General features: G+C 54.4%; 1 protein-coding gene across 3 annotated transcripts; it reads right to left on the bottom strand.

Annotated features, from left to right (window-relative positions):
* Positions 1-1,480: 1,480 nt before the first annotated feature.
* EMX2 (empty spiracles homeobox 2) lies at positions 1,481-8,696 on the bottom strand. 3 transcript variants are annotated; one of them, XM_058841905.1, is made up of 4 exons: positions 8,555-8,696; positions 7,357-7,837; positions 5,041-5,225; positions 1,481-2,384 (listed from the first exon to the last, which is right to left on the bottom strand). In XM_058841905.1, exons 2-4 carry the CDS (start codon positions 7,745-7,747, stop codon positions 2,217-2,219), a joined length of 744 nt encoding a protein of 247 aa, XP_058697888.1. In that variant the 5' UTR covers positions 7,748-7,837; positions 8,555-8,696; the 3' UTR covers positions 1,481-2,216. The 3 variants fall into 3 exon arrangements, with proteins under 3 accessions (XP_058697888.1, XP_058697886.1, XP_058697889.1); XM_058841903.1 differs by lacking the exon at positions 8,555-8,696 and having other exon boundaries at positions 7,357-8,430; XM_058841906.1 differs by lacking the exons at positions 5,041-5,225; positions 8,555-8,696 and having other exon boundaries at positions 2,281-2,384; positions 7,357-8,436.
* Between the last annotated feature and the right edge of the window lie 445 nt (positions 8,697-9,141).

The raw sequence follows: 9,141 nt of genomic DNA, 5'->3' as shown, positions 1-9,141 counted from the left end.
CGTATTTTTGCGATGCATTGTAACTTCGCCTTATCACAGTGTAAAGGGTAGTCAGATTGTCCTAAATTATGTCCAACTAGCCCCCCTGGATCCACGGATTAAGAGATTAAAGGAGACCACTGGGCAATGCCTCCTCTTTCCCCTTCATATTCCTGGTATGATAATTGCCTAAACTGATTTGCACTTTCACAAAAGCTTGCAGGATTCTTTGTAGCTCGAACAGAGCAGACGAGGTTTCTCTATCAATGGAAATAAAACTGATTAATGCAGTCTATCAGGCTAAGGAGCAAATGAAGCATGAAAAAACAACTGTGTACCCCCAGAAAACCAGCTAGTTTCCTCAAGGACCCAGCGCAACATTTTTTTTTTTTTTTTTTTTTTTCCCCCTTTCCTTTCCCCCTCGTCTTTAATGTCAGAGTTTTACTCAGTGCCCAGGATCGCTCCCTGAGAGCGGCAGCAGCTGGGGCGCAGCCTCTGCTCACAGGACCTGTTCCTCATCGCTCCCACCTGCACCGGCGATAGAAAAGATGGGGAAAAAGACAAAAAAAAAAAAAAAAAACTCCTCTCTCGCTACATAAAACACATATTTTTGCCGAGGAAAGCCTCTCTCAGCGGAGCGCGGCTGCTGCCGACCAGTTTCACCATCACGAACCGGTCCGCGCTTCAGTTTCTAACCAGGGAAGGGGCTGGGTTTCTCCTTGAGGTTTTTGTTTGGTTGGTTTGGTTCTGTTTCGTAGATTTTAGGTATTTATATACAGCAAGTGCTCCTCTGCGGCTTATTTTTAGAGGTCTATTTAGCAGCCAGCGAATACATTAAGAAAATGTGCCTATGGCCGCAGGAATGCGCGGCGCGGCCGCGGGGGTTCAGCAGCTAAAAACAAGGCGGTGTGGGGGGAAACCATCGGTTTCCGAGAAATTTGGAGGTGAAGGGGAAAAGATATTGCTTAAAAAATTAGGGCATATTGATAAATCTTTATTGACAAAATATTGACAATGACATACTTCTTGGAAGTATATAGTGTGTTAGAATTCTAACAAATTAAACACAAAACACAAAAATATTTACATTCTGGTATAGGAGACATGAAGGAAACATTTGTCACTTTTTTTTTTTTTTTTAGTAGCTCTATGATCTCGGAATATTATAAGGTCAGTGCTTGAAAATTGACCCAATGAAAATGGCCATTAGGAAGGAAAAAAAAAAAAAAAAAAAATCAATCCGCGATTATAAGTCCCTTTTCTCTGGATCCTCCCAGCCTAGAAGGTGTCCCCACCGCCAAAACTGGTCGCTGGGTTTGCGTTTTGTTAATCTTAAAAAAAAAAAGTAATCATCATCCGGTTTTGCAATGGGGATACAGTTGGGGGGAGGGGGGGGGAGATAATTTAATTCCATTTGATTTTTTTTTTTTTTTTTGCAGCAAAAGTTATGACCAACCCCAACCTCCCCCGCCCCCCCCGCCTTTCCCTCCCGTCCCTCCCCTCCCCACCGTGTTTGTCCATCCGGAAGGAACACTATGCTTTGTTACTGCTACTTCATTTAGCTTTCACAAACACTTTGACGCCAGAAGTTATCATAAAATGTTTACAGACTGCACATTTCTTGTAAAATAAAATTAAAAAGCACACAGAACCTGTCTTAAAGGGGAAAAAAAATTACAATTCATTTCTGTCTTTAGGAACCGGAGTAATTTTTTTCCTTTTTTTTTAGGCTTTTTTTCTTTTTTTTTTTTCCCCAGACGGCTTTACACATGCAATTCAAGTTTCTGAAACAGGTGTGGGTTTTGGCTGCTTATGGAAATTTCTCTTTCAAAGACGGAAAAAACCGTGAAGTGCAAAATGTCCCGTAAGGTGTTAATTTTCTGGTTTGGTTGGGGGCTTTTTTTGCTTCTATTTTTTTTTTCCTTTTTATGATTTTTTTTCTATATATTTTTAATATTTTTTAACGTATGTTTTTAAAAGTGGACTGCGATAAACGGAATACCTGTCAATCACCTCGTCCCGGTGTTTTGGCTTTGATTGACAGATCCCCTTTGCCAGAGCGGTGCCGGCAGTGCCACAGTTCGGAGCCCTCGCTCGCTCCCAGCTCCCTCCCAGGCAGGAATCGCGTTCTGATGGAGATCTCCGTGTCCTTCCCCGCACCGCGGGGGTGGGGGGCGAGCCTTTAACACTTTCTCTTGGTGGGGTGCTGGCTTTGAAAAGTCCAAAAGTGCCAGTTTTTAATCGTCCGACGTGACGTCGATTTCCTCTGGACTGGCTTGTTTGGTGGCGATTCTCCACCGGTTAATGTGATGAGTCCCTTTTTTCTTCTGTTGTGAGTCTGAACCTTCCTCTTCCAACTTTTGCCGCTTGAACTTTGTCCGTCTGTTCTGAAACCATACTTTTACCTGCGGGAGGAAAGGCACCGGGCGTTAGTCCCACGCCTGCCCGGCCGCCGGTGCTGCCCCGGAGCAGGGAGATGCTCCAGCCCCGGCCCGTTCCGTGCGCCACCGGGCTCGGGCCCTGCCAGCCCTGGGCTCTGTCCGCAGCGTGTCCCCTCTGCTCCGTGCCCTGCTGCCACCCTGGTCGGAGCCGTGTCCCCTCTGTTCCGTGCCCTGCTGCCACCCTGGCCGCAGCGTGTCCCCTCTGCTCCTGCTGCCACCCTGGCCGGAGCGTGTCCCCTCTGCTCCTGCTGCCACCCTGGCCGGAGCCGTGTCCCCTCTGTTCCCAGCCCTGTGCGGGCAGGGCATGCTCGGGCTGTCCCGGGCTCTCGCAGAGCCCCGGGTGTGCAGGAGCGAGCAGCAGCTCCCGGGTGTGCAGGAGCGAGCAGCAGCTCCCGGGTGTGCAGGAGCGAGCAGCAGCTCCGGGGATGCTCCGTGCGCGCACCTGGAGCCTCGGCGGGCGCGCAGCCCCGAGCAGAGCCCGGGTAGCCCTGGCGAGGGGCGCAGAGTGGAGCTCGCCCGTGGGCTCTCAGCTCCATGGCCCCGCCGCTCGGAGAGGCTCCGGTTCCCCGCTCCTTCCCACGGCCCCCAGCCCCGGGAACCCGGGCCGGGGATCCCGGCTGCCCGGCAGAGCAAAGCAAAGACTGGGCCTCATCCGTTTTAACGGGACGGGGGGTGGACGCACGGGTTTTCGGGGTTTGTTTTTTTTTTGCTCGTGGAAAAGCGAATAAAATGTACAAAAATGCCCCGAATAGAAAAATGTCGGTCCCTCTCCCCAGCATCTCCCCGGGACGCGCCGTCCAGGAGCGATCGCAGCGCGGTGAAACCGGGAAGCGGCATCGTAAATATCCCTCTGATTTTGTTCAGCGCCGCGTACATCTGACTGAACCAGCCGGCAGCTGACTTCAGTGCTTTAATTACAGATAGTATTGATCTGGGAGCTATCTCCAGGGCTGGCCACACTCCTTGTAGCGTCCAAAGGTAAACTTTTTTTTTTTTTTTAAAGCAGTTTAAACTCTGGTTCTGTCTGAAAGTGCCTGATAAAGGCCTCAGCAAGGGGGGGAAAGGGAACTGGAGCATTTTAATAAGCTGGTTTAACCCGCTTCGCTGCCTCTTCAGAACAGAGACCTGACTGGCCGGACACACATCTCTGCTGCATTTTCATATTCTCCAAAAGTCCCCCATTAAAAAGCTGAGCGGGGAACAAGGGGTGAGTTTAATTTGCTTTTAGTTTGCTAATTGAAGGGGAGGACGGTTCATTTCTGCACGCTGATCTCCCAAAAGGGAGCTCATTTGTAGGGGACTGGGGGTTTGACATCCGGACAAAAGACCCCAACCAGCTTCGGAATCAAGCAGCACAAAGACCACCTTAAATACAGCTTTCCAGTAGAAATAAGCCTGTGACCGGTCCCTTGTTCGGGGAACCTCATAAAAGTGGCGATCCCTTTTTATTGTTTTGTTAGGGAGACATTTTAAAACAAAAGCTCCAACCTCTTTATTGCTTCCCCCACGAAAAGGAGTTAAGAAAAAAAAAAAAAAGTGTTACAACTTAATCCGCCCAGAGAACGCTGTGTTTACTGGGAACTTTGAACTAGGCTGCGGCTGGGTATTTTGGCTTTTTTTTTTTTTTTTTTTTTTTTTTTAGTACAGTGCCACATACTGTAGCAGAGACAATCCCCATCTGGAACCCTCTCTCCACGAGTCTCCTGGAAGGGCACAAAACAAAAGCCCGACACAACAACAAAAACAACAACAACAACCACCACCAATCCTCCAAACTCCAGCCTTTCTTCCGGCGGGGAGAAACCCGTGTGAAAAGCGCCCTCGCAGCGGGCCCCGGTCCCCCGGCCGTCGGGGAGAGCCTGCGCCCGCCCCCGGCTGCCCGGCCCCGGTACCTGCCCAGACCCTCGGGCCGGCACGACCGTGGCAGAAACATCTCCGAGAGTCCCACCGGAGAGCCCAAACAGCCTCCGGTGCGGTTCTGGCCCGCAGCCAGTCGGCGGGGTGGAGGGGAGGGGGGGTGGAAAGGGGTAAGGGGGGGGATTTCTTGTGAATAATTTCTCTGCTTCTATTTTTCATCTTTCTGCCCTCCTGAACCGGCTCGTCACATCCCCTCTGCCGGCTAGAAACGAGTGAAAATTCATACAAGAAACACTTTTTCTGCTGTAGGGTCTAAAGGGGAGGTTCTCCCCCTGGCCCCCGCATTTGTTTTGGTGGCTTTTCCCCTAACATCGAACCCCTTCTTGAGGGTCGGACTAGTCCCGCAGCCAAACGACCGGACCCGCATCCCGCAGCTCTGGCCGGTGCCTCCCCGCTCGGGAGCTCCAGCCGGGGCTGCCCGGGGGACCCCAGATCGCTCCCCGAGAGCTCCTGCTCCCCACGCCCGGCCGAGGCACCGCGACCCCCAGCACGAGCCGTGACATCCCGAACGGGAAAAGGATTTTAATACTCTCAGGCGAGGGGAGATCCCTCTATCCGCTGCAGCGGTTCGGAACTGGAGGCCTAAACACCCCTAGAATTTGTCCTTATCATTGGCCGAATGCCGGCCCGGCCGGGTGGGTTTTCACAAGAAGATGCCGGTACTTTCGCTTTCCCGACTGCCCGATCCCTGCCTCCCCCTTACCTGAGTTTCCGTGAGGCTGAGGCTGTGTGCCAGCTGCTTTCTCTCCGCTCCTACTACATAATGGTTCTTCTCAAAGGCATGTTCCAGTCTCAGTAATTGGGATGGGGAGAAAGCTGTACGGATCCGTTTGGGTTTCCTGGCCAGTGCATTGTGCAATAGGAAGCTCTCCGGGCTGGTTTCATTCCCTGGGAAACAGGGTAAAACAGATTAGTTAGACACCTTCCCCAAACGCACTCGACAGCACTTTTTAGTGCAAGAATTTTTGTCTCCCACCATTACCCTCCGGATAAATCCAACTATAGCCTCTTTTTTTTATTATTTTTCACATCCTTTTTTGCACTGAATTTTTCTTTGATAAACACTTCGAGGGAAAGAATAAATAAGCAGGGGGAGGAGAAGACTGGTAGAAATTAAAATGCCAAAACACAACCTGGCGAGCACTACAGAAAAGAAAGAAGAAAATAAAAGAATTGGCCAGAGCACGGCTGCGGTGTCTGCAGCTACACCTCACGGCTGCCCCCTCGACCACCGGAGCCTCACATCTTTCCCTGTTTGTTTGTTATTTCCACCTTCCCTTGGCGGCCAGATGGGCAGCGGCTCTGGGGGTGCACTGGCCGAGCCCCGGGAGTCTCCCTGGCCGCCCACCGGGCTCCGGGAGCCGTCCGCCTGCTCCCCCGGCCTGCCTCGGCTTCCCTCGCCCTAACTTCGGCCGGAGCCTTTCTCCCTCCGCTTCCCTCGGTTCTATCGGAGTGGAGCCCGCAGCGGGGCTCCCACCGCCGCCTTCCCGGCACACTGACCCTCCCCGCTGCCTCGGCGGAGCTGGGAACCGACGTGGAAATAAAAAACCAAACTCTGAGGAGGCCACAGAGCGGCCATCCCATCCCATCCCATCCTATCCTATCCTATCCCATCCCATTCCATTCCGTCCCATCCCATTGCAGCCGGCCTGCAGGAGCGGGGGCGGGAGCGGGGGCTGCTGAGCCGGGGCTCTTCGGTGGGAATTTCCCTCTGGGGTGTCCCTGGGCCGCTTCTCCGGGCTGGCCCTTCCAAGGTGGAAGCGACACCGAGGGGCTCTCTCTGAAAGTGCTTTAAAAATCGTTGGAGGAGGAGGGAGTGTTTGAAATCAGGCTGTGGCTCAACACCAGGACATTTCCGCCTTTCATCTACCCCTCGTTACCAATCGCCTGGTGCCTGCGACAAATAATTTGGTGAGCGAAACCTGTAATTTTATTCTGAAAGGGTAATAATCCATTTTGTGTCTCAGACCGCCTGGCTTCGGAGAGAGTGGCTCCTTTTCCAACCCGGCTGCAGCGGCCGGGCTGTGGAAGGCCGGAGAAAATGCAACATGCAGGTGGTTTGTTTTCGTTCCGAATTAATAAATAAATATACAAGGGAAAAAACAAAAAAAAAAAGCAGATGGATCCCTGCGAGCGGAGGATGATTTGTTTTGTTTGCTTGTTTGTTGGTTTGCCTATAATGGAAGTGGCAGAGGCTGGACCCATTACAGGAGAGATCGGCTCACCCTTCGGAGAAGACGCTGCCGGTTACAAAGGGTTAAACAAGGGGGATTTTATTGATTGTCCGCCATTGGATTCGGTTATTTCCCTTCAGCCGGTTATTAATCGCTTGGCATTTGGAGCCCCTCGCGGACCGCACGGTCGGGATCTCCCTCCGTGTCCCTTTCCTGGCCATCCTCCGCAGCCCCTCTCCCCGCGCTGCTCCGGCGCTGGGATTAATTCCCCACACACATTCCCCTCCTCCTTTCTCTGGGGTTCGCTTCGTTTCTTCCCCTCTAGCAAAAGCAGCGGCCGGACCTGGGGCGGCGGCGGGGGCTTCCAGCGGCCCCGCAGCTCGGCCCCGGCAGCCGGGCGGGCACCGCCGCCTTCCCGGGGAACCTCAGCCTCGCCACCTCTCCATTCCCCCTCTGCGCCGCCGCTTCCTTCGGGGGCTCCTCTCTAGCTCTCAACACACCGGAACAAAAACTATCCACCTTTTCGTCTGCTTTTAATGGGGCAAGAAAGCTGACGAAGTCCCAGCCGGCCTTGCCTTCCCGCTTGCCCCACTCTTCCCGGGAAACCAAAACAAACCGGGAAAAGCAGCAAAACAATACCAAGCCCGAGCCCCTCGGCTCTGACAGCTCTTCCAAGTTTGTCGGAGGGTGAGACAGGGACAAAAGACCCCGGGCCCGGCCGAGCCGAGCCTCCCGCTCCGGGCAGGGGCCGCCCGCCCACCCCCAACATCCGCACGGCGGGGACCGGCCGGGGGCCGCCGCAGGATGCGGGGCTGGATCGGAAGGAGAAGGAAAGTTGCACGTACCTTGGAACCTGTGGCCCAGATACCGGTAGCGGTGTATTAGCCACGGGTAGAAGGTGGAGGGGTCCCTTTGCTGCGAGGCGAAGAGCGGGTGCGTGGAGTGCGAAGCAGGCAGCGGGTGGGCGGCCAGGGCGTGAGGAGGGGGCACGGGATGGACCGGCACGGCCGGGTTCGGCGGGTGGGAGACGGCCTCTGCAAAGACCAAGTCCGGGTTGGAGTAGACCCCCCTGCCAGTGGAGTGGAAGCCGTTGAGAAAAGGGTTCATCGGGCTGGAATTGGCATAGCTGAGCGCCGCCGGCCGGATAGGATCCTCGGAGCGAGACGCGGGCAAGGGGCTGTCTTTGGCCACCAGCGACTCGATGGTGAAACACCGCTTGGGTGTGGGCTGAAACATGCTGCCGCGACGAGAGTCCCCGACCCAATCTCTGCCCGTCTCTCTCTGGTGCGCGGGAGACGATCCGGGGAAGTTTGCAGCAGGGAGTGACTTGAGGAGGGATAGATACACACATAAATAGACAGGGGCTGGAGGAAAAGGAGGCAGCGGCAGCCAGCGGTACCCAAAAGGGAGACACACACACGCACCACGCACACACTCACACACAAAAAAAAAAAAAGTTGCTGGGAGAAGTTTCCCTCCTGCAAGGAAAAGGCGGTCGCGCCCCCCCCTCCCCCCCTAAGTCCAAAGACAATCCATGGATGTGATCGGCCCCTTCACAAGTTGTGCAAACGATTTGTTAGTTCATGAGCCTAATTAGTGCTGGGATCACATAAACAGCTTCCTCTGAAGCCTGGTAAATGGCTTGATGATTGGTCGCTATTACTCGCCTTGAGGTTGAAGGGGGAGACTCTTTAAAGTGCGTCAGAGGGGAGGCGAGCGCCGGGCAGCGCCATCGGGAGGGATGGAGCCGCGGATCGGAGTGCGGCGGGAGCGCGCCCGGCAGCGCGGGGGGAGCGCGCAGCGCCGCGCAGCCTCCCCCTCTCGCCCCCGGCCCCGCTCGGCTCCGCGCCCCTCCGCAGCCGCGCTGCCCTCCCTCCCCTCGGAGACCAAGGTAGGCGGACGGGGGCCGGGGGGGATTCAGCGGAACGGGGGATGGGGGCCCTGCATCTCCTCGGGTGGGGGCAGGGGGGAGTTGGGCTGTTCTCCCAGCGCGACACCCCTGTCCCTGCCACCTCTCGGGTGCTCTGAGCCCGGCGAGGTTACCTTGATCCCCGGGGCGTCGGGGAGAGATGCCCCGCTCGGGAAAGATTTCGTCCCGGTGAGAGAACGGGTCGTCCTCCTCCTCCGAACTTATTTATTTCCCCTTGTCTCCTCCGCGCTGCCCGCACCGCGCGGTGCGGAGCACAAAGCGCGGGGCAGCCGCATCGTGCAAAGCTGGGACACGCCGGGCTCTCGCAGACGGGACAGGGGATCAAGTCTCCGGTTCCAGCCTTGTCCGTATTTTCGCGTTTACCTTTGGGTCCGGAGATGATTTTAGGGCTGAGTTCTCCTCCTCCCATTGGCTGGAGCGGCAGAATAATTATGATCACATCCTAATACTCTTGGCTGGTGCTTACTGTTTATTGGTAGTTAAGGATCTATTATCTATTCATCAGCCTCCCATTTTTGCCAATTACATTCTTCTAAAGTGAAGTACCAGCAGGTATTTTGCACATTTACAATTAATGATAAAAAAATCTGGCGTACTTTAAATCTATTACGCCGCTGTGTAATTTATCTTAAAGATGCGGAATTGCTAATGTAAATTAATGTTTCTGTTGAACCAAGGGATGGGGGGGAGTCCTAAAACC

This window comes from Poecile atricapillus, chromosome 6, assembly GCF_030490865.1.
Source record: "Poecile atricapillus isolate bPoeAtr1 chromosome 6, bPoeAtr1.hap1, whole genome shotgun sequence".
Classification (NCBI taxonomy): domain Eukaryota; kingdom Metazoa; phylum Chordata; class Aves; order Passeriformes; family Paridae; genus Poecile; species Poecile atricapillus.
The sequence above is the reverse complement of the archived record's forward strand: the minus strand, read 5'-3'. Positions and strand labels throughout refer to the sequence as shown.

Excerpts from the sequence above, each read along its gene's own strand:
- EMX2 (XM_058841905.1), bottom strand. The coding sequence starts at position 7,747 with ATGTTTCAGCCCACACCCAAGCGGTGTTTCACCATCGAGTCGCTGGTG. Across the intron at positions 5,226-7,356 it reads TCTGGGCCACAGGTTCCAAG|GGAATGAAACCAGCCCGGAG; the intron begins GTACGTGCAACT and ends CCTGTTTCCCAG. Across the intron at positions 2,385-5,040 it reads TCAGCCTCACGGAAACTCAG|GTAAAAGTATGGTTTCAGAA; the intron begins GTAAGGGGGAGG and ends TTCCTCCCGCAG.